Here is a 24695-nt window from a genome sequence, read left to right on the forward strand (position 1 = left end):
AGCATGCTTCTCCAGCCTCTGACTCCTACATGCGTGCGGTTTCTTTAGTGTCAGGAAGTTTCTCTGGCACATGGCTCCTGAAATATGGCAGTCAGCAGCACCCACCTCAGCTGAGACACTTCCCTGTCAGCTGCTTTCCCCACCATCTTACTGGATGGACTTCTGCCGCATTCTACTGGTGCCGCACCATAGGGATGCCTTTGTCCTTCGGTGAGCCATGGCCAAGACTACTCCAGCAAGGTCGGGGTCTCAGCCTGGGGCTCTCATCTTTCTCGGGCTATCTTAGACTTAGGAGGAGTGGTTGCTCCTTGTATCTGCTATTTCTTTCTTTCTTTTTTCTTTTTCTTTCTTTCTTTTTTTTTTTTTTTTTTTGAGATGGAGTCTCTCTCTGTCACCCAGGCTGGAGTGCAGTGGCAAGATCTCGGCTCACCGCAACCTCTGCCTCCTGGGTTCAAACTATTCTCCTGCCTCAGCCTCCTTGAGTAGCTGGGACTACAGGCACATGCCACCACGCCCAGCTACTTTTTGTAGTAGAGACGGGGTTTCACCATGTTGGCCAGGATGGTCTCGATCTCTTGACCTCGTGATCCACCTGCCTCGCCTCCCAAAGTGCTGGGATTACAGGTGTGAGCCATTGTGCCCAGTCTATTTCTACATTTGTTAGCATTCTCTTTATTTCTTAGTAACCAGTTCCTCTTACTCAAATCCCCTATTATAGTTAACAATTCTGTATATTAAACAATCACTGTTTAAATTACTGTGTGGTTTGTCTCCTGGTTGGATCCTGACTGATACACACAGTATGTGTCTCCTTGTGAAGAAGGCATCTGGGCCAGGCACAGTGGTTCATGCCTGTAATATTCCTTGAGTTGTAGGCATGGCTTAGGGTTATTTGTCCTCTCCTTCAGCATAATGTCCGTGTGATTCACTCATACTTTTTTTTTTTTTGAGGCAGGGTCTCACTCTGTTGCCCAGGCTGGAGGGCAGTGGCGCCATCATAGCTCACTACTGCCATGACCTCCCAGGCTCAAGCAATCCTCCCATCTCAGCCTCCCAAGTAGCTGGGACCACAGGTGCACCCCACCATGCCTGGCTAATTTTTAAAATTTTTTTGAGACAGGGTCTTGCTATGTTGCCCAGGCTAGCCTTGAACTCCTGGGCTCAGCGATCTTCCCAGCTTGGCCTCCCAAATTGCTGGGATTACAGGCATGAGCCACCGCGCTTGGCCCATCCACTTGTTGTGTATCAATCGGTAGTCTATTCCTTTTTATTGCTGGGTAATAGTCCACTGAACACATAATCTACAACCTGTTTATCCACTCAGTATGATGGACATTTGGGTTGTTTCCAGCTTAGGGGTATTATGAATAAGGCTGCTATGAATATTCATGTACAAGTGTTTGTGTGGACATATGTTTTCATTGCTTTTTTTTTTTTTTTTTTTTTTGGAGACAGAGTCTTGTTCTATCACCAAGGCTGGAGTGCAGTGGTGCAATCTCGGCTCACTGCAACATCCACCTCCCGGGTTCAAGCAGTTCTCCTGCCTCAGCCTCCCAAGTAGCTGGGATTACAGGTGTGCGCCACCACACCTAGTTAATTTTTGTATTTTTAGTAGAGACGGGGTTTCACCATGTTGGCCAGGCTGGTCTCAAACACCTGACCTCAAGTGATCTGCCTGCCTCGGCCTCCCAAAGTGCTGGGATTATAAGAGTGAGCCATCGCGTCCAGCCATTTTCATTGCTCTTGAGTAGATACTTAGGAGTAGAATTTTTGAGTCACATGGCAGGTGTATATTTAACGTTGCAAGAAAATGCCCAGCAGTTTTCCAGCATGATTGTGCCATCTGCATTCCCAAAAATTCTATATGCATTGCAGTTGCCAGCACCTGGTATTGGTATTGTCAATCTTATAAAAAGTTTACACAGAATGGTTTCCTTTTCATACCTTCAGAATACTTTCCTCTACCCGATTCTCCCTTATTAATTTTTGTTTGTTTGTTTGAGACGGAGTCTCACCCTGTCACCCAGGCTGGAGTGCAGTGGCGTGATCTCGGCTCACTGCAACCTCCGCCTCCCGGGTTCAAGCGATTCTCCTGCCTCAGCTTCCCATCCCTTATTAATTTTTAACTCTTTTGGCCGGGCATGGTGGCTTATGCCTGTAATCTCAACATTTTGGGAGAATGAGGCAGGGGGATTGCTTGAGGCCAGGAGTTCCAGACCAGCCTGGGCAACATAGCAAGACCTCCATCTCTACAAAATATAAAATTAACCAGACATGGTTGCAAGTGCCTGTAGTCCCAGCTACTCGGGAGGCTGAGGTGGGAGGAGTGCTTGAGCTCAGGAGGTGGAGGCTGCAGTGAACTATGATCACACCACTGTGCTCCAGCCTGGGTGACAGAGTGAGACCCCATTTCAAAGAAAAAAAGAAAAGAAAAAAAAATTGCATGCAGCCCCTGGGAAGTGTGGATGCTGCTGGTGTTACTGAGTAAAGCCCTCCCCATCTGGCATCCGGGAGTGAGCTCCCAGCACAAAGACTGTTTTCGTCCCTGCTAACATGATCAAGTGCTGTCCACAGAACACAGAGTTCACAGTCATCCATCCAACTTGACCAAGAGGCCAGTGGGAAAGGACTGTATTTATAACAGCCCCAAATGTCATACCAGTGACTTAAAAACAAGCAAACAAAAAACCACAATCAGTCACCCAGCCTCTTGTTTGAAAAAGTGACTGGATAGCAAGGACCATCAGATGTTTAAGAAAACTAGCAGCCTGAAAGAGAAACATTTAAGTAAACAAGCAGAAGGAAAGTGAACTGACCCCAGAGGAAACAGACAATTCACAGGACCAAAAGAACATGGAGGAAAAGAAAAAACCCTAACTGGTACACTCAGGGCTGGCTTCATGGGCATGCAACCTGTGCGTTCACATGTGGCCCACCCTCTTTTCAATGCTCCACTGTGGCCATCTCAACATTCTTTTTCTTTTCTTTTTTTTTTTGAGATGGAGTCTCTCTCTGTCGCCCAGGCTGGAGTGCATGACACAATCTCAGCTCACTGCAACCTCCGCCTCCTGGGTTCAAGTGATTCTCCTGCCTCAGCCTCCCGAGTAACTGGGACTACAGGCGCCCACCACCACATCTGGCTAATTTTAGTATTTTTATTTTTATTTATTTTTGAGATGGAGTTTTGCTCTTGTTGCCCAGGCTGGAGTGCAACAGAATGATCTCAGCTCACTGCAACCTCCACCTCCTGGGTTCAAGCGATTCTCCAGCCTCAGCCTCCCGAGTAGCTGGGATTACAGGCACAAACCACCAAGCCAGGCTAATTTTTGTATTTTTAGTAGAGACGAGGTTTCGCCATGTTGGCCAGGCTGGTCTTGAACTCCTGACCTCAGGTGATCCACCCACCTCAGCCTCCCAAAGTGCTGGGATTACAGGCATGAGCCACTGTTCCCAGCTAATTTTTGTATTTTTAGTAGAGACGGGGTTTCACCATGTTGGGCAGGCTGGTCTTGAACTTCTGACCTCAGGCACTCTGCCCAACTCAGCCTCTCAAAGTGCTGGAATTACAGGCATGAGCCGTTGCTCCCAGCCTCAACATTCTTTTTATTTATTTATTTATTTATTTTTATTTATTTATTTTTTGAGATGGAGTCTTACTCTGTCACCCAGGCAGGAGTGCAGTGGCGTGATCTTGGCTCACTGCAACCTCCACTTCTGGGTTCAAGCGATTCTCCTGTCTCAGCCTTCTGAGTAGCTGGGACTACAGGTGTGCGCTACCACGCCCGGCTAATTTTTGTATTTTTAGTTGAGACAGGGTTTCACCATGTTAGTCAGGCTGGTCTCGAACTCCTGACCTCAGGTGATCCACCCACCTCGGCTTCTCAAAGTGCTGGGATTACAGGCATGAGCCACCATGCCCGGCCAACATTCTCTTAAATTAAAAATTTTGTGTGTGTGTGTGTGGAGATGGGGTCTCACTATGTTGCCCAGGTTGGTCTCAAACTCCTGGCCTCCAATGATTCTCCCGTCTCAGCCTCCCAAAGTGCCAGGATTACAGGCCTCAGCCACCGAGCCTGGCCTCAACGTTCTTAATTATTTCTGAACAAGTGGCCTTGCATTTTCATTTTGCAATGGGCCATGCAAATTATGTAGCTAGTCCTGGGAACACTTAAGATTTGCAAAGATGTTCTAAACAGAGTAAGAACAGGATACTATAAAAGGAAGAATGTCTACAAGAAGAAAAAGAAATCCAAAGAAATGGATTGGATGAGTTACTAACAGAAAAACGCCTCTGTCAAAATGGAAAAATTAAAGCTATGAGAAATTCTAGGAAAAACATAAAACTGTATCTGTGTTACAGCTATTTGATAAAGTTCACAAAAAAGGAATCCTTTTGACCTGGAGGCTAGGGGCATTCTCTTTACATTGGCTTTACTTACGGGTTGTCTTGGGAAAAAGACTCTTTTCAACAAATGGTGCTGGGACAACTGGAAATCTATATGCAAAAAGATGAATTTAGACTATTACCTCATACCAGAATCAACATGAAATTAATCATACATCTAAATTTAAGAGTTAAAACTATAAAACTTTGAGAAGAAAACAGGAGAAAATCTCATGATCTTGTGTTAAGCAGAGATTTTTTAGATCCAACACCAAAAACTATGATTCATAAAAGAAAAACTGGATAAATTAGACATTATCATAAGTTAAAACTTTTGTACTTGCACATTATATATCTGATAAAGCACTTGTGTATAGAATATATAAAGAACTCATAAAACTCAGTGAGATAAACCAGTTAAAAAATGGACAAAAGGCCGGGCGCAGTGGCTCACGCCTGTAATCCCAGCACTTTGGGAGGCTGAGGCAGGTGGATCACCTGAGGTCAGGAGTTCAAGACCAGCCTGGCCAACATGGTGAAACCCTGTCTCTACTAAAAATACAAAAAATTAGCCTGTAATCCTAGCTACACAAGAGGCTGAGGCCGGAGAATCGCTTGAACCTGGGAGGCAGAGGTTGCAGTGAGCTGAGATCACGCCATCGCACTCCAGCCTGGGCAACAAGAGTGAAACTCCGTCTCAAAAAAATAAAAATAAAAAAGAAAGAAAGACAAAAGATTTGAGTAGACATTTCACCAAAGAACATATACAAATGAGTAATGAGCACATGAAATGATGCTCCACTTCATTAGTCATTAGGAAAATGCAATTTTTTTTTTTTTTTGAGATATGGTCTTCTCTGTTGCTCAGGCTGGAGTGCAGTGGCACGATCTTGGCTCACTGCAGCCTCAACCTCCTGGGCTCAAGTGATTCTCCCATTTCAGCCTCCCAAGTAGCTGGGACTACAGATGCACCCACCACCACATTCAGCTAATTGTTGAATTTTCTATAGAGATGGGTCTTCCTATATTGCCCAGGCTGGTCTTGAACTCCTGGGATCAAGGGATCCTCCTTCCTTGACCTCTCAAAGTGCTGGGATTATGGGCATGAGCCACCATGCCCAGCTGGGAAATGCCAATTAAATTCACAATGAGACACCACTTCATACCCACTACCCTGGCTATTACTCAAACTGACGATACTGACAGGTGTAGTCGAGGATATAAAGAAACTGGAACCCTCAGGCATCGCTGGTGGGGATGTAAGATGTACAGCCAACCTGGAAAACCATTAGGCAGTTTCTTTAAAAGTTGAGGCCAGGCTCGGTGGCTCATACCTGTAATCCCAGCACTTTGGGAGTCCTGAGGTCAAGAGTTCGAGACCAGCCTGGCCAACATGGTGAAACCCTATCTCTACTAAAAACACAAAAACTAGCCGGGTATGGTGGTGGGCGCCTGTAATCCCAGATACTCGGGAGGCTGAGGCAGAAGAATCACTTGAACCTTGGAGGTGGAGGTTGCAGTGAGCCAAGACTGTACCACTGCACTCTAGCCTGGGCAACAGAGCAAGACTCTGTCTCTAAAAAAAAAAAAAGTTGAACATGGCTGGGTGCAGTGGCTCATGCCTGTAATGTCAGCACTTTGGGAGGCCAAGGTAGGAGGATCGCCTGAGTCCAGGAGTTCTAGGCTGCAGTGAGCTATGAATGCGCCACCACCCTCCAGCTTGGGAGACAGAATAAGAGCCTGTCTCTAAAAAAAAAAAAAAAAATTAAAAAAAAAGTTAAACATAAACTTATATGAGACCTAGCAATTCTACGACTAGATTATCTACCCAAGAGAAATGAAAATACACCTTCTACCTCCATGCAAACTCTCATATGCTAATGTTCATAGCAGCTTTATACATTTGGAAACACTCCAAATGTCTATTAGCTGATGAATGGATACATAAAATGTGCCATGTCCACAAAATAGAATATTTTTAAGCAATAAAAAGGAATAAACATGCTATAGTATGAATAAACTCCAAAGCAATATGCTACATGAAAGAGGCCAGATGCAAAAGGACACATATTATATGATGTGCTTCTATGAAATGACCAGAAAAGACAAATCTTTTTGATCAGAAAGTAGATTAGTAGTTGCCTTGGGCTAGGCTGGGAACAGAGTGACTACAAATAGGCACAAGGGATATTTTGGGGGTGATGAACATGCTTTGTTACGGTGGTGATGGTTGCACAACTCTGTAAAGTCACTAAAAGCCACAAAGTTGTCCACTTTAACAGGGCTGAATTTTTTGGTATGTAAATTACACCTCAAAAAAGCTGATTAAAAAAACACAGCAAACTTTGCAGTTAAAGCATGTAGGGCTTAAATATGGAAACAGAACAGACTGTAGATGTTTCTACCTTGACAATGTAAAAGCAAATGTACAGCCAGGTGCGATGGCTCACGCCTGTAATCCCAGCACTTTGGGAGGCTAAGGTGGGATGATCGCTTGAGCCCACGAGTTCAAGACGAGCCTGGGCAACATAGTGAGACCCCCGTCTCTACAAAAAAATTAGCAGGGCATGGTGGCGTGTGTGTGTAGTCCCAGTTATTAGAGAGGCTGAGGTGGGAGGATCGCTTGAGCCCAGAAGTTGAGGCTACAGTGAGCCGAGATCCCGCCGCTGCACTCCAGCCTGGGTGACAGAGTGAGACCCCATCTCCAAAAAAAAAAAAAAAAAAAGAAAGAAAAGAAAAAAGAAAATGAGCAAACACAAAACAGTGCAATGTTACTGCAATTCACTAAAAATACTATCAAAGAGAACTCCCATACATTCCTGGTGGAATCCATTTGGAATCACTTTGGAAACCACTGGGCTTTTTTTTTTTTTTTTTTTTTTTGAGACTGAATCTCACTCTATCGCCCAGGCTGGAGTGCAGTGGCATGATCTCGACTCACTGCAACCTCCACCTTCTGGGTTCAAGTGATTCTTGTGCCTCAGACTCCCAGGTAGCTGGGATTACAGCTACTCTGCCACCATGCTCTGCTAATTTTTGTATTTTTAGTAGAGACAGGGTTTCACCACGTTGGCCAGGCTGGTCTCAACCTCCTGAGCTCCTGCCTTGGCTTCCCGAAGTGCTGGGATTATAGGCATGAGCTATTGTGCCTGGCCCACTGGACATTTTTTACTGAAGTAAAAATGAAAATGTGCCTGCCCCATGACCCAGCAACTCCACCCCAGAGCCAGAAAACACATACAAGAATATTCATGGTGGTGTTGTTCCTAACAGCTTCAGATTGGAAAAGTCCCAGATGCCTGTCCACTGTAGCACATACAAATAAGTCATTAATAAGATAAGATGGACTACTATATAGCACAATAATACAAATATTGCAAATACAAATATTATAAATAATACAAATACAAAATAAGGAATAAGCCACAAGTACCCAGAACATGAATGATTATCAAAAGCAAAAAAAAAAAAAAAATGTTTTTTGAGACAGGGTCTCACTGTGTTGCCCAGGCTGGAGTGCATGGCCGCGATCATAGCTCACTGCAGCCTCCAATTTCTGGACTAAATCGATCCTCCTGACTCAGCCTCTTCTGGACCTGGGACCACAGGCACACACCACCATGCCTGGCTAATTTTTGTGTTTTTAGTAGAGATGGGGTTTCACCATGTTGGCCAGGCTGGTCTAGAACTCCTGACCTCAAATGATCTGCCCACCTCAGCCTCCCAAAGTGCTGGGATTATAGTCGTGAGCCACCACGGCTGGCCCTTTCTCTCTTCGTGTGTGAGGATGTCCCTTCTGCAAGATGGGAAATATGCAGGTCCACATCTGTCATCCACAATCTACATGTTCAAAAGCTCAGAAAACCAACAGTTTTTCCCAGACCCATTTGGTGGCAGGAGCTGACTTGAGCTGTCATGAGGTTTTGTATAGTCTTTAGTTACTCCCCTGAGAATGAACGTGCATTTCACTGAAGGTCTATTAGTGTTTGATTACACAAATGCTCCTCAGCCCTACTAGGGGACTTATGTAACATACCAAATGGGCTCCATATGACTTGCTTAATATTCAAAGTCTAGGCTGGGCATGGTGACTCACGCCTATAATCCCAGCACTTTGGGAGGTCAAGGCAGGCAGATCACTTGAGGTCAGGAGTTCGAGACCAGCCTGGTCAACATAGTGAAACCCATCTCTACTAAAATACAAAAATGAGCTGGGTGTGGTGGTGCATGCCTATAATCACAGCTACTTGGGAGGCTGAGGCAGGAGAATGGCTTGAACCTGGGAGGTGGAGGTGGCAGTCAGCCAAGATCACAACACTGCACTCCAGCCTGGGTGACAAAGGAGAGTCCGTCTCAAAAAAAAAAAAAAAAAAAATTCAAAGTCTAGATTCCCAAATGCATCCGGCCCCAAGAGCTTTGGATCAGAGATGATGGACCTCTAACAACCCCTGCCCCTCACGGTTGTAGGGAAATTTCATGAGATCAGGGCCTGGCCCTCAACAAATGTTTGCTGCCACTGTGAGGAGTTACTATGATTAGCAGCAAACACCCAGCTATGGGATTGGAGGAGTCCACGTGGGCACCTCCATATGCTGCCATCAGAGACTAGAAGAATGTGGGATAAGGACAGACACGCTTAGGAAAAAACAAGGCGAAACACAGCAGGACAAAAACTGAACCTCTGGCATGATCATTCGTTGAATTTGCAAAAGGAAAAAGAAAATACCAAGTTCCAAATCTATCCCTAGAAAAATGAGTGGTGACTGGGTGCTGTGGCTCACGCTTGTAATCCCAGCACTTTGAGAGGCCAAGGCAGGAGGATGGCTTGAGCCCAAGAGTTTAAGACCAGCCTGGGTAACATAGTGAGACCCCTGTCTCTACAAACAAAATTTAACAATTAGCCAGGCATGGTGGTGTGCACTTGTGGTCCCAGCTACTCGGGAGGCTGAAGTGGGAGGATCACTTGAGCCCAGGAAGTTGAGGCTGCAGTGAGCCAAGACTGTGCCACTGCACTCCAGCCTGGGTGAGAGTGAAACCCTGTGCCAATTAAAAAAAAAAAAGAAGAAAAGAAAAAGAAAGGGCCCAGCTGCAGCAGTTATGTTGACAGTGTTAGTCATAGGTGAACAGGCTATAATAGTTAAGGAGATGCCTTCACAGAATACTAACAGCTACTGTTAACTGAGCACTTACTTTCCTCTAGGCATGTGGGAATTGCTTTACAAAATCTCACAGAAGCCTCAAACCACCCCATGAAGTAGGCACATGGGGAAACTGAGGCTTGGAGGATGACAGCAACGTGCCCAAGGTCACCCAACAAAGAAGCAACAGAGCCATGTCAAAAGACAAAATTACAACAAATTTAGTTATAGATCTAATGGGCTTTTATTCAAGATTCTTGAATGGGGCAGCCTCCATTCTACGAAACAGACTGAGACCCCCACTGGGTAGTAAGAGAATGGTGGGTTTTATAAGCTGGGACCAAGGGAAAAGAATGATAGAAAAAAACAAACAAACAAAAAAACTAGGCCGGGAGCAGTGGCTCACTCACACCTGTTATCCCCAGCACTCTGGGAGGCCAAGGCAGGTGGATCACCTGAGGTCAGGAGTTCGAGACCAGCCTGGCCAACATGATGAAACCCCATCTCTACTAAAAATATAAAAATTAGCTGGGTGTGGTGGCACGCACCTGTCATCCCAGCTACTCAGGAAGCTGAGGCAGGAGAATTGCTTGAACCCAGGAGGTCAAGGTTGCAGTGAGCTGTGATTGTGCCACTGCACTGCAGCCTGGGCGACAGAGTGAGACCCCATCTCAAAGAAAAAAAAAAACCTGCTGGGATTTGAATCTTGGTATATTGGACTCCATAGTTTGTGCTACTGTATACATGTCTTCTCTCTCTTTCTTTGTTTCAAAATAATCTTACTTTATTTTCTCCCAATTTTTACTATGAAATTTCATTCTATAGACAAGTTGAAAGAGTAATCAAATGAACATCACTATCTGCTCCACATTTTGCCATATTTGCGCTCTCTCTTTTCTTTTTGGACAGAGTTTTGCTCTTGTCGCCCAGGCTGGGGTGCAATGGCGCGATCTCGGCTCACTGCAAGCTCCACCTCCCAGGTTCAAGCTATTCTCCCGCCTCAGCCTCCTAAGTAGCTGGGATTACAGGTACCCGCCATCATGCCCTGCTACATTTTTATTTTTGTCGAGACAGGGTTTCAACACGTTGGCCAGGCTGGTCTCGAACTCCTCAGCCTCCCAAAGTGCTGGCATTACAGGCATAAGTCACCGCGCCTGGCGGCCTTGATGAACTACTCTTCAGTACTTCCTAATGAATCTCCTAAGATTAAGGGCAACCTGGCCAGGCGTGGTGGCTCACGCTTGTAATTCCAGCACTTTGGGAGGCCAACGCGGGTGGATCACGAGGTCAGGAGTTTGAGACCAGGCTGACCAACACGGTGAAACCCCATCTCTACTAAAAATACAAAAAAATTAGCCAGGCGTGGTGGCACATGCTTGTAATCCCAGCTACTAGGGAGGCTGAGGCAGGAGAATCGCTTGAACCCAGGAGGTGGAGGTTGCAGTGAGCCGGGATTGTGCCACTGCACTCCAGCCTGGGCGACAGAGAGAGATTCTGCCTCAAAAATTCATTCTGCCCTCAATACCCACTCCGTGAACAATTTCCCCTACTGTCTCTAGCAGGTCTTCTGTGGCTGTTTCCTCCTAACAAGATCCCCGTGGGGGCTCAAACACCAGTGGGGGTGGCAGGTCTCACTCATCTCTTTTAATCTAAAACGCTTCGTTTTCCAGTTTTCTAAAAGAGATTACATTACTTTTATTATAGAAAAAAATTAAGGCAAACTTTTCTATTTGATTTCTAAGCCATATGTAGAATTTGATTAGAATTGAAGAAATTAATATTTACATAAATACAAAAATGTTATTTTAAAAATATATCTTTTTGTTTGGGCACCGGTGGCTCACACCTGTAATCCCAGGACTTTTGATGGCCAAGACGAGCAGATGGCTTGAGCCCAGGAGTTCGAGACCAGCCTGGGTAACACGGCAAAACCCCATATCCACAAAAAATAAAAAAATTAGTGGGGTTTGGGGCGGGGGGCGTGCACCTGTAGCCCTAGTTACTCAGGAGGCTGAGGTGGGAGGATCTCTTGAGCCCAGGAGGTTGAGGCTGCAGTGAGCCATGATTACGACACTGTACTCCAGCCTGGGCAACACAGTTTTGATTTGATTTGATTTGATTTGATTGAGACAGGGTCTCAAATATATATGTGTATACACATATATATATATACACACGTATATATACACACACATATATATATGTACATATATAGTTTTTTTTTTTTTTGAGACAGAGTCTTGCTCTTGTCACCCAGGCTGGAGTGCAATGGCACAATCTTGGCTCACTGCAACCTCCACCTCCAGGGTTCAAGCGATTCTCCTTCCTCAGCCTCCTGAGTAGCTGGGATTACAGGCGCCTACCACCACGCCCAGCTAATTTTTGTACTTTTAGTAGAGACGGGGTTTCATGTTGGCCAGGCTGGTCTTGAATTCCTGACCTCAGGTGATCCGCCCGCCTCGGCCTCCCAGAGTGCTGGGATTACAAGCGTGAGCCACCGCGCACGCCCGGCCTAAAAATATATTTTTTAAAAAGAAGCTCCTTAGCCAAGCCTTACAAAAAGAGAGTCAACAGATACTAGGTATATTTAATGGAACAATAAATACAAGTTAAAAAAATTATTTTATGTTAGAAAAGTAGCCAATAGAGAAGCCGAAAGTAATGTCCTGACTATACAAGGAGGTGATTATATAGGGAGGAGGAACCACGGAGATGATCAAAGTTGTCTCCTATTTTTAGCAAGGGATCCATGGACGCGTTGTCTAAAAGTTGATGAAATAAGAAATAACAATCCAAAAATATGCTGTAAAGATTTGGAAATAGATACGAGGAATAAAAAGTGGAAAAAGTTAAAAACGAGGCACCAGCGATCACGAGTTACTTCTTGCCATTTTTGAAAAGTAATGTAGTTAACAAAAAAATGTATTTGGCCGACAGGGGTTGGGGGCGGTGGTGAGGGAGAGGTTGTTGTTTAAAGGCGTGTTGTTTTCCATGCAAAGCTCTGTCCTGTCCTACGTGTCTGAGTGTCGTGTATTACTGGAACATTTTTAAAGAAGTATTATTTATTTTACAACTAGGCTCCCATAATATTTGTCTTTCAAAATATGGAGTAAATAGACGCTGTCTAAAGTTGAAGAGGCAGTATACAGAGCTTTAGAACATATCACTGAACATTGCAAAAGTAACTTGGCAGAACAAAATTTAAATTGAGGGTTGGGGCCGCAGCGAAACACATAATGTGCCCAAGTTGCTAAATCGAGAAACCGCCCTCCAAGGCTTCTGATTCACAGATTCTGCGAAGGGACTGACGGCCAGAAGACAGAAAATCCAGCAACGGTAAAAAGCGGCCTGGCCTTCCCCGGGCTGTTGCGCCCACGTGTTGGTTTGCAGCGTTTGGCAGGGGTTTTGGATGGTGGCCTCCGCGGACGAGCGCAGGGATGGAGAGGCCTGGGCGTTCGAACACCCACGTTCAAAGCAAAGCCCTTCCAGATTTAGGGCTTTCTAACGTGCATTTGTATAACTTTGGGTTTAAAGGAGCCTCAGGCCGAGGGAGTGCCCGGGGAAGCGACGCTGCGGGTTATGGGACTCCCAGGGACCCGCCCCTCCGGGCAGGGCCTGGCGCGGGAATCCTTCCCGGGGCGCCCCAGCTGTGGGCGAGAACGGGACTGACGCTTGGGTCCCGACCTGGGTCCCCTACCTGTCCCGGCGCTCACCTGGCGGGCTGCTCGGAGGCGGCAGCGGCGGGCTAAGCTTCCCTTTCCCACTTTGCTCTGGGAGGCAGTCGAGGGGCTCCCCGTGATCGGCGTGGCCCAGGGGGCCCCGGGACCGGCGGTCTGGGCGGTCTGTCCTCTCCCGGGGCGTGGCGGCTGCAGCCCGGCGCCGGGGGCGGCGACTCTGAGATCCAGCGGGCGGGGGCGGGAGGCCGCCCCTCCTCCGGCTGCGGGGCCCAGCGGGAGCGAGGGCGGGCGGGGGAGCTGGGAGGGCTGCGTGCAGCGAGGGGGAGGCCCAGTTGCCGCGAGGCCGGCGGGGAGCGGGGCCAGCCCCGCGCCCCTAGGATCCGGGGCCCACCCCTGGGAGAGCCACCTCCTCTGGGTGTGCGAGTTCCACATCCCCAAGACGCCCCCGCGGGGGGACTGGTCCTAGCTCCCCACCCCCACCCAAATTCCGTTTCCTTGTGGTTCTGGCCTCCTGCTTGCGGCCGTCTCCACCCCTCACATCTATGGGATCCTGCATAGGTCCACGGTTGGTAAACCGCTTAGCTGTGAGCCCGACCCAGGGCCTGATTCGAAACACCTGGATCAAAGTCCCTGGCCACAGGGATTTTCTTGTATTTACGTTGCTTCCCAGGGCCAGATTCTCAGAAGCCCGGGGCTGATCTTAAATTAAATCCCTTCACCACACGCACTCTCTGTGGCAATGACAAACCTGTACCCTTCCACCTTAGGACTCCCCTGTCCTCCCCATCCCCCCAGCTATAGACAACTGAATTAATCCGGAGGTTCAGTTTCGGTCAGGCTGGGGCCGCGACCCATTTTCTCCCTTTACCTCTGCCCTTGGGTCTTTGCAGTCCCTTCTGATGGCCCTAGATTGCACCAGGGACCTCAAGGTGACTGATCTCAGACACCCCAGAGCTAGTTTTCTGGAAGCCAGGCCTCCCCCACGCTGGTAAATCATTCTCCAGGCCCACTGGCTCATATCTGCCACTGTGCTAAATGCTTTGTATGCATGACCTCCTCATGGACGCCTCTCCCGAGACACTGAAGTCCAGAGATACCTGGTCTGTTGCACGTAGTCCAAGTCGCTAGCTTGGAGGGGTCACACAGCCAGAGAGCCTGGATTCCCTAAAGCCCCTTCCCCTAGAAACCTCAGCCAGGCCCCACAGCGCCATCGTGAGGACGGCGTGAGACTGCGTGTGCAGCGCGGAGCACAGTGCTGGACTCAGAGCCAACGCTAATTTGACTACTATTACATTATTTGTAACAACCGCCTTTGAAAGCATTTTCTGCTGTGGGTTGTAAAATTACTGTATTATTGGTAGAGTTTTTAGCACAGATCCACACGCAGTTCCTTATGTGAAAGGCGTAGGCCTAGGTTTGTTTTGCATTCCGGATTTTGGGGGGGTTATTTATTTTATTTTATTTTTTTGAGACGGAGTCTCGCTCTGTTGCCCAGGCTGGAGTGCAGTGGCTAGATCTTGGCTCACTGCAAGCTCCACCTCTCGGGCTCAAGCAATTCTTGTGCCTCAGCCTCCCGAGTAGCTGGGATTACAGGAACGCGCCACCATGCCTGGCTAATTTTTGTATTTTTAGTAGAGAGGGGGTTTGGCCATGTTGGCCAGGCTGGTCTCGAACTCTTGACCTCAGGTGATCTGCCTGTCTTGGCCTCCCAAAGTACTGGGATTACAAGCGTGAGCTACCACGCCTGGCCGTAAGTAGCCATTTCTTCATGCTGCTCAATTCTCTGACATCCAGGGGCTTGTGTATGTAGGGACGAGAATACTAACTAATCTTTGTTCTTTGATAAAACATTAAACAGTTGTTCCTCTAAGTCTTCCTCGAAACCAGATTTCCCTAATCATTTCAACATTCCTTCCAAAGGCCATCGCTTAAAGCCTTCCCAAATCTAATGTCAGATGTTTGCGATTGTTGTAAATACCTTAACAAATAGACAAAGCAATTGTGTGTTATTATAATGATTACAAAGCTAATGCATACTTGTGCTGACACGTGTCACCAGTGTGCTGATACCCATGGATTTGAGCTTGTTTCTTTATTATTGTTATTATTACGAAAAGTGGAATTGTTTATTTTTCATTTATTGATTTATTTTTGAGACAGCGTCTGGCTCTGTTACCCAGGCTGGAGTGCAGTGGCATGATCACAGCTCACTGCAGCCTTGATCTCCTGGGCTCAAGTGATCCTCCCACCTCAGCCCCTCAAGTAGCTGGGACTACAGGGGCACGCCACCATGACCGGCTAATCTTTGTATTTTTTGTAGAGATGAGGTTTCACCATGCTGCCCAGGCTGGTCTCGAACTCATGAGCTCAACAATCCGCCTGCCTTGGCCTCCCAAAATGCTGGGATTACAGGCATAAGCCACTGCATCTGGCCTTGTTTCTTTATTATTGGTATTCTAGTTTTTAGACTCCTTTCCTGCAGGGAGTGTGATTTGACTCACCCAATATAAGGAGCCCTGGTAACCGCCTCGGACCTGCTGAGGTTTCGGCTTTAGGTCAGAGCCAGTTTCAGGAAGGCTGATGATTCAGGACCGGTGGAGAGGCCTGGGGAACCTCTAGCAGGGCAGCCCACTGAATGCGGTTGTCACTCAGAGCCTGTCCATGTGCTTGGATCTGAACAGGAAGAGAGGTTTTATTTATGGTCTTGGTCGTGCTTTCCCTCGGAGTCACATTTGTTCCTGGTGTCTCCTCACATGGTGCAGGCTGATGTGCCTACTTTGCAGCTCTTTCTGCTGAGCAAGGCCTGTTTCTACCCAATTAAATCTAAAGCCTTCTATCACAATAAAACCTCAACTGTCATTCCCATCAACCATGAAGAACTGAACTAGGAGGCCCTGACATTTGCCAATCTGATGTGTTATCAAATGTTTACATTGGCTGGGCACGGTGGCTCATGCCTGTAATCCTAGTGCTTTGGGAGGCAGCAGGATCACTTGAGACCAGGAGTTCAAGACCAGCCTGTGCAACACAGTGAGACCCCCATCTCTACAAAAAATTAAAAAATTACCTGGCTATGATGGTGTGTGACTGTGGTTCCAGCTACTTGGGGGGCTGAGGCAGGAGGACCGCCTGAGCCTGGGAGGTTAAGGCTGCAGCGAGCTGTAATGGTGCCACTGTACTCCAGCCTGAGTGACAGAGCAAGACTCTATCTCAAGACAAATAAACAGGCCGGGCGCGGTGGCTCACGCCTGTAATCCCAACACTTTGGGAGGCCAAGGCAGGCGGATCACCTGAGGTCAGGAATTTGAGACCAGCCTGGCCAACATGGCGAAACCCCGTCTCTACTAAAAATACAAAAATTAGCTGGGTGTGGTGGCATGTGTCTGCAATCCCAGCTACTAGGAGGGCTGAGGCAGGAGGATTGCTTGAACCCGGGAGGCGGAGGTTGCACTGAGCTGAGATTGTGCCACTGCACTCTAGCCTGGGCAACACAACAAGACTCTGTCTTAAAACAAACAAACAAACAAACAAAGTTTACATCTTTGCCTATCTAAGAAGTAAAAAGAAAACAAAACAAGGTATTGCCCTGGTATCTTCCTTCGCATTTCTCCTAAGATGAGGACATTGGTCATCTTTTCATGTGTTTAAGAGCTATTTGCATTTCTTTCTACATAGTTTGTCATTAATCACCTTTGCCCATTTTTCTGCAGTTACTGGTCAGGTGTTGTGTTTTAAAAATGGTGCAATGGGCCAGTGCAGTGGCTCACTCCTGTAATCCCAGCACTTTAGGAGGCCAAGACGGGCGGATCAGAAGGTCAGGAGTTTGAGACTAGCCTGGCCAATATAGTGAAATCCTGTCTCTACTAAAAATACAAAAATTAGCCAGATGTGGTGGAGGGCACCTGTGGTCCCAGCTACTTGGGAGGCTGAGGCAGGAGAATCACTTGAACCCAGGAAGCGGAGGTTGCAGTGAGCTGAGATCGTGCCACTGCACTCCAGCCTGGGTGACAGAACAAAAGTTTGTCTCAAAAATAAATAAATATAAAAAAATACAAATATAAATACAAAAATTAGCCTGGAGTGGTGGCACATGCCTGTAATCCCAGCTACTTGGGATGTTGAGGTGTGAAGATCACTTGAACCCAGGAGGTAGAGGCTGCAGTCAGCTGAGACTGCTCCACTGCACTCCAGCCTAGGCGACAAAGTGAGACTCCGACTCAAAAAAAAAATGGTGCAATTATTGCAAACAGTGAAAAATGGACGGATGTCACATACAAATCTAACTTTCCAGCCTCTGGAGAGATGGCCTACACTATAGGGCACGTGTTCTCACAGTCCCTTACCTTGTGCAGTGCATTGCCTGGGCCCATCATCCATCACATTAATATCCTGGCTTGTGGTTATCTGTGGTGGTGATAGTGGCAGGAGGCAGTCAAATCCCTTGGCAGATAGGGGTGGTTCCCCAGTGAAACCTCATCTTCAAGCCAAAGACAGTTTTAAGCCTGAAGGCCAAGCTGCAAGTCTCAGATAAATCCACAGACCAGAATGAGAACTTGTCTTCCTGTTTGGTGCACTTTCCTCTGATTCCTCCCCACCCTTCATCTATTTTACATGTACCTACCCTTCCCTAATTTTTTTTTTCTTTTCTTTCTTTTTTTGAGATGGAGTCTCGCTCTGTTGCCCAGGCTGGAGTCCAGTGGCATGATCTTGGTTCACTGCAACCTCTGCCTCCTGGGTTCAAGCAATTCTCCTGCCTCAGCCTCCCAAGTAGCTGGGATTACAGGTGCCTGCTACCATGCCTGGCTAATTTTTGAATTTTTAATAGAGACAGGGTTTTACCATGTTGGCCAGCCTGGTCTCAAACTCCTGACCTCAGGTGATCTGCCTGCCCTGGCCTCCCAAAGTGCTGGGATTACAGGTGTGAGCCACCGCACCCAGCCCGTAATTGGTTTTTTACACTGTCATGCCCATCTTTGAATGGTGCTTTTGTTTTAGCCTCTTTTGCATACTCACAAACCAATCAGCATGCACTCCCCCATTCTAAGTCCATAAAAGCCCCAGACCCAGCCACACTGAGGGAGAGACCACCTGACTTCAGGTGGGGGACTACCCTCACATCCCCTCTCTGCTGAGAGCTTTTACGTCACTTAATAATAAAACTCTTCTCCACCCTTCTCACCCTTGGATTGTAAGTGTGATCTCGTTCTTCTTGGACGTGGGACAAGAACTTGGGACCCTGCCGAATGTAGGTACGAAGAAGGCAGCAGCACCATAGCTCCCCCCGATTGGTGCCTAGCGGCCACCCCATGCAACAGAAAGCAGTGTCAAGACCAGGCCAGCCCTGGAGCTACAGGCCAGAGTGGGGCAACATGACAGAACTACTAACATGCCTCCATTCGTCAGGCTGTGGAGGGACTAACAGAGCTGTTATCATGCTATAACACCACCTCTGGGACTTCAGGGTCATGGGCTTCCCTGTTTGGGTGCCGCTGTGTTCTCCTTGTCTGAACGCCAGAGTACACAGTGGGAGCCGCTTGCAACACACCTGGTCCAGCCACAAACCCTACATGGAGCCTGCCCCTGTGTCAGTGCTTGCAGGGGCCAGTGGGACCCCACACTTGCTGGCTCACACACCCCCTCCCACCAGGGACTGAGCACAAAGTCACGGTGGCTGTGGGATCCATGCCAGAGTGCAATCTAGCTGTGCCCTGGTGGGCTGAGTGGGCAGGGTGCCTCCTGCAACAAACCTGGGAACAGTGCAAGGCCTGGGCAGTGGCATTGCTGGCCAGAGGTCTCTGGCCAGCAATGTGGCTGAGAAAAATCCTGCGTCGGTGGCAACTCCTGGGATGATCCTCTCGAAACACTCAGCTGGGAGCCTGGCCCTGCAGACTCCTACATTATGAGCCTTTAGAAGACAAAAGAAATGCCCAAAACAAAGCAGTCCAGCTTTGCCTTAGTGATGGCTGTCAAGGGACCCAGTTAATCAATTAGAGGTACATCTGCACTGTGAAGATGTGCATGGTTGGAGGGCAGAAAGTTAAAAATTAAAAGCTTACCAGATAGAGGAAAATCTTTTTTTTTTTTTCAGGCAGAGTCTTTCTCTGTCGCCCAGGCTGTATGCAGTGGCGCCATCTCAGCTCACTGCAACTTCCGCCTCCCGAGTTCAAGCAATTCTCCTGCCTCAGCCTTCTGAGTAGCTGGGATTACAGGCGCCCACCACCACACCTGGCTAATTTTTGTATTATTAGTAGAGATGGAGTTTCACCATATTGGCCAGGCTGGTCTCAAACTCCTGACCATGTGATCCACCTGCCTTAGCCTCCCAAAGTGTTGGGATTACAGGTGTGAACCACCGCGCCTGGCCAGGAATATCTTCTGAACAAAAAAGGAAACTTGCAAGGAATCCTCTTGGAAAATGTAGGGCACAAAAAATATCCATTTAGATATAAATAGAGACATAGAGACACAACCCCTGGTAGGGATAGAGACAGGTACACACACACACAGAACTGAAGGCACACACACACACACACACACTTTTTTTGTTTTGTTTTGAGACAAGGTCTTGCTCTGTTGCCCAGGCTAGAGTGCAGTGGCATGATCATGGCTCATGACAGCCTCGACCTCCTGGGTTCAAGTGATCCTCCCACCTCAACCTACCAAGTAGCTGGGACTACAGGTGTGCACCACCACACCTGGCTTTTTTTTTTTTTGGGTAAAGATAGGGTATCACCATGTTCCCAGGGCTGGTCTCCTGGGCTCAAGCAATCCTTCCGCCTCAGCTTCCCAAAGTGCTGGGATTACAGGCTTGAGCCACCACACCTAGACAGGCACAGACTCATAGAGTAAGCTCCAAAAAAATTCTCAAGCCACATGCCACCTGGAGAGACTACTGTCTGCAAGGGTGTCACAGGAGGCTGTGTGGGGGTCTGGGTTGCCTCCCACCTAGATACTCCAGGATAATCTTCTTGTCTCAAAACCTATAACTTCGGCCAGGTGTGGTGGCTCACACCTGTAATTTCAGCAGTTTGGGAGGCTGGGGCAGGAGGATAACTTTAGCTTAGGAATTCGAGACCAGCCTGGGCAACGTAGGCAGACCTCGTCTCTAAAAAACAAAGATCCCCCCACCCACCTTAACGTCATTATATCTGCAAAGTTATTTTTGCCATATAAGGAAACATTCACAAATTCCAGAGGTTAGGACCTGGATAATTTTGGCAGAAGGGGGGATTATTCAGTCTACCATACACCATAGTTATTTATTTAAATTTTTTTTGAGACACAGTCTCACTCTGTTACCCAGGGTGGAGTGCAGTGGTGCGATCTTGGCTCATTGCAATCTCCACCTCCTGGGTTCCAGCAATTCTCCTGCCTCAGCCTCCCAAGTAGCTGGGATTATAGGTGCACTCTGCCACGCCTGGCTAATTTTTGTATTTTTAGTAGAGATGGGGTTTTACTATGTTGGCCAGGCTGGTCTCAAACTCCTGACCTCATGTGATCCACCTGCCTTGGCCTCCCAAAGTGCTGGGATTACAGGCGTGAGCTACCATGCCTGGGCTTTTTTTTTTTTTTTGAGATGGAGTCTTGATCTGTTGCTCAGGCTGGAGTGCAATGGCATGATCTTGGCTCACTGCAACCTCCATCTCCCAGGTTCAAGCAATTTTCCTGCCTCAGCCTCCCTAGTAGCTGGGACTACAGCCATGTACCACCACACCCAGCTAATTTTTTTGTATTTTTAGTAGAGATGGGGTTTCACTGGTGTTGGCCAGGCTGGTCTCCTGACCTCAAGTAATCCTCGGCCTCCCAAAGTGCTGGGAATACAGGCATCAGCAACCACGCCTGTGGTCTTGCTATGTTGCCCAGGCTGGTCTTGAACTCCTGACCTCAAGTGATCCTCCCACCTTGGCCTCCCAAGGTGCTGTGATTACAGGCGTGAACCACCATGTCTGGCTCGGACCATAGTTCTTTTATAATAATAGTGGTCATCATTCTAGTAGTTGTTATCTAATCACATTTTATAATTATTAGTTCTAAAATATTAAGTGCCAAAATAAATAAATAAAAAAGAAAAAAATAAAAATAAAATAAAATCTTAAGTGCCAGGTTCTGGGCTAAGAGATCTAGGTACAGTATCACATCTAATTCTTCCAGCAACTCTCTGGAATAGGGACCTTTGCTACCCTGAAGAAACAAGTAGAGACAATAGCGCTAAGAAACAGAGAAGCCTAGGCCGGGTGCAGTGGCTCACGCCTGTAATCCCAACACTTTGGGAAGCCTAGATGGGTAGATCACCTGAGGTCAGGAGTTTGAGACCAGCCTGGCCAACATGATGAAACTCCATTTCTATTAAAAATACAAAAAATTAGCCAGGCGTGGTAGCAGGTGCCTGTAATCCCAGCTACCTGGGGGACTGAGATAGGAGAATTGAGGTAACGGTTGCAGTGAGCAGAGAGAGTGCCACTGCACTCCAGCATGGGTGACAGAGCAAGACTCCATCTCAGAAAAATAAATAAATAAATAAATAAATATAAAAATACAAAAAATTATCCAGGCATGGTGGTACATGTCTGTAATCCCAGCTACTTGGGAGGCTGAGGCAGGGGAATCACTTGAACCTGGGAGGTGGAGGTTGCGGTGAACCAAGATCGCACCACTGCACTCTGGCCTGGGTGACAGAGCAAGACTCTGTCTCAAAAAAAGAAATTATATATATATATATATATGTGTGGAATGAATGAGTAAATTAATATGTGAAAGAAGCTGTGGTGTTAAAAAATATTTTAAACAAAAACGATGGCCGGACACGGTGGCTGACGCGTTGAATCCCAGCACTTTGGGAGGCTGAGGTGGGTGGATCACTCAAAATACAAAAATTTACCCGTCTCTACTAAAAATGCAAAAATTAGCCTGGTGTGGTGGCACATGCCTGTAACCCCAGCTACTCGGGAGGCTGAGGCAGGAGAATCGCTTGAACCGGGCAGGCAGAGGTTGCAGTGAGCCGAGATCGTGCCGCTGCACTCCAGCCTGGATGACAGAGTGAGACTCCATCTCAAAACAAAAAAAAAACCTCGGTGAAGTCTGGTCTGACCCCGGAGCCCTTAATCACCACCCCAGGATACCCCATTCACAAGCACAAGAAACACAGTTACACTCAGATGCCCCCTTCTCTGGGCAGAGGTTTCCTAAGACTTTGTATATATTAAGTTTTGTTAATTGCACCTCACTGAAAGGTGTTGGCCCTCTGTGCTCTCCGCCTGCCATGATTCTGGGATTTTGGTCCTCCCTGGCATCGACCCTGCTGAATCCAGACAGTAGAGACTGGGGAGTTGCTTGTTGGTGTCAGGGGATGTCTGAAAACCATGGGCTCAGGTCATGACTTTGCAAATAATACTTCCCGGGGGAACACTGGGCATAGCATTTTTTTTCTTTTTTTGAGACAGAGTCTTGCTCTGTGGCCCAGACTAGAGCTCAGTGGCATAATCATAGCTCACTGCAGCCTCAACCTCTTTGGCTCAAGTGATTCTCTCCTCTCAGCCTCCCGAGCAGCTGAGACTACAGGCGTGTACCACCGTGCCTGGATAATGTTTTGTTTATTTTTTGTAGAGACGAGGTCTCACTAGGTTGCCCAGGCTGGTCTTAAACTCCTGGCCTCAACTGATCCTTCTGTCTTGGCCTCCCAAAGTGCTGGGATTCCAGGTGTGAGCCTGGGCATAGATTTTTTATAAGTCAGTGTTTGCCAGATGTCAAATATTTGTGCTGTGGCCTGAATGTTTGTGTCTACCCAAATTTCTGTGTTGAAAGCTAATCCACAGTGTGATGGTATTAAAAGGTGGGATCTTCAGGAGGTAATTAGCTCTTGAGGGTGGGCCCCTCGTTAATGGGATTAGTGCCCTTGTAAGGGATTGAAGAGACCAGAGTTCTCGCCTTCTGCCACGTGAGGACAGAGTCCAAAGGCACCATGGGCTGGGCACCGAGGCTCATGCCTGTAATCCCAGCACTTTGGGAAGCTGAAGAGGGAGCATCGTTTGAGCCCAGTAGTTCAAGACCAGCCTGGGTAACAGTGTGAAACCCCATCTCTACAAAAAATATAAAAACTAGCCAGGTGTGATGGTGGGTGCCAGTAGTCCCAGCTACTCAGGAGGCTGAAGTGGGAGGATCGCTTGAGCCCGGGAAGTTAAGGCTGCAGTGAGCTGAGATCGTGCCACTGCACCCCAGCCTGGGGGACAGAGCAAGACCCTGTGTCAAAAAAACAAAAACAAAAACAAACCAAAAAAACCCACCATCTATGAACCAGAGAATGTGCCCTCACCAGACACCAAATCTACTGGTGCTTTGGTCTTGGACTTCCCAGCATCCAGAACGGTGAGAAATACATTTCTGTTGTTTATTGAAATACCCAGCTTATGGTATTTTGCTACAGCAGTCCAAAGGGACTAAGACAGTTTGTAAGTGGATCTCCTTTGAAGATCCAGGCTCAAAAAGAAAGGCAGCCAGTGGCTTTGGTCTAGCTGGCCAGCTGGGGCACCAGGGACCTGTGCATTCCCAGAGGGGCTAGCCCATGGGAAGAGGATTTGAAAAGAAATGTGAGAATCTTGCTTCACAGACAATATTTCCCTGGGGGAGAGAAAGAGAAGAGCATGTTTACATGACCAGTTTCATGTGTATTAGTGGTGGGTTGCCCTACCACTAGAAATACACATTCCTAGGAGAGAATGTAAATTTCCTTCCTTCCTTCCTTCCTCCTTCCTTCCTTCTTTCCTTCCTTCCATCCTTCTTTCCTCCCCCCTCCCTCCCTTCCTCCCTCCCTTCCTCCCTCCCTTCCTCCCTCCCTTCTTTTCTTTCTTTCCTTCTTTCTCTCTCCTACTTTCTTATTTCTTTCTTTTTGAGATAGGGTCTTGCTCTGTTGCCCAGGCTGGAGTGTAATGGTGCAATTATGATTATGATCTTTCTTTTCTTTTCCCTCTCTTTCTTCCTTCCTTCCTTTCCTTCTTTCCTTCCCTTCCTTCCCTTCCTTTTTTTTTGAGACGGAGTCTCGCTCTGTTGCCCAGGCTGGAGTGCAGTGGTATGGTCTTGGCTCACTGCAACCTCTGCCTCCCGGGTTCAAGCGATTCTCCTGCCTCAGCCTCCCGAGTAGCTGGGATTACAGGTGCTTGTCACCACGCCCGGCTAAAATTTTTTTTTTTTTGAGATGGAGTCTCACTCTGTTGCCCAGGCTGGAGTATAGTGGCATGATCTTGGCTCACTGCAAGCTCTGCCTTCCAGGTTCCTGCCATTCTCCTGCCTCAGCCTCCCGAGTAGCTGGGACTACAGGCACCCATCACCACGCCCGGCTAATTTTTGTATTTTTAGTAGAGACGGGGTTTCACTGTGTTAGCCAGGATGGTCTTGATCTCCTGACCTTGTGATCCACCCGCCTCGGCCTCCCAAAGTGCTGGGATTACAGGCGTGAGCCACCGCGCCCGGCCAATTTTTTGTGTTTTTTGTAGAGACAGGGTT

General features: G+C 47.6%; 1 protein-coding gene across 4 annotated transcripts in view; it reads right to left on the reverse strand.

Annotated features, from left to right (window-relative positions):
• FBXO17 (F-box protein 17) overlaps window positions 1-14418 on the reverse strand; it is a 35175-nt gene extending 20757 nt beyond the window's left edge. Inside the window, exons 1-2 of one of the 4 annotated variants that reach the window (XM_008964652.4) lie at window positions 14297-14418; window positions 13236-13505 (exon numbers count right to left, since the gene is read on the reverse strand). Coding sequence is in view for 3 of the 4 variants with exons in the window: in XM_055103592.2 (XP_054959567.2) it covers window positions 13220-13631 (412 nt within the window). In the remaining variant the exon portion in view is untranslated. Of the gene's footprint in view, window positions 1-13219; window positions 13661-14296 lie in introns of those variants that run through there. The other 3 variants (XM_055103592.2, XM_008964654.5, XM_063600252.1) reach the window with 3 other exon arrangements.
• Between the last annotated feature and the right edge of the window lie 10277 nt (window positions 14419-24695).

Source organism: Pan paniscus, chromosome 20 (assembly GCF_029289425.2).
Source record: "Pan paniscus chromosome 20, NHGRI_mPanPan1-v2.0_pri, whole genome shotgun sequence".
Taxonomy (NCBI): domain Eukaryota; kingdom Metazoa; phylum Chordata; class Mammalia; order Primates; family Hominidae; genus Pan; species Pan paniscus.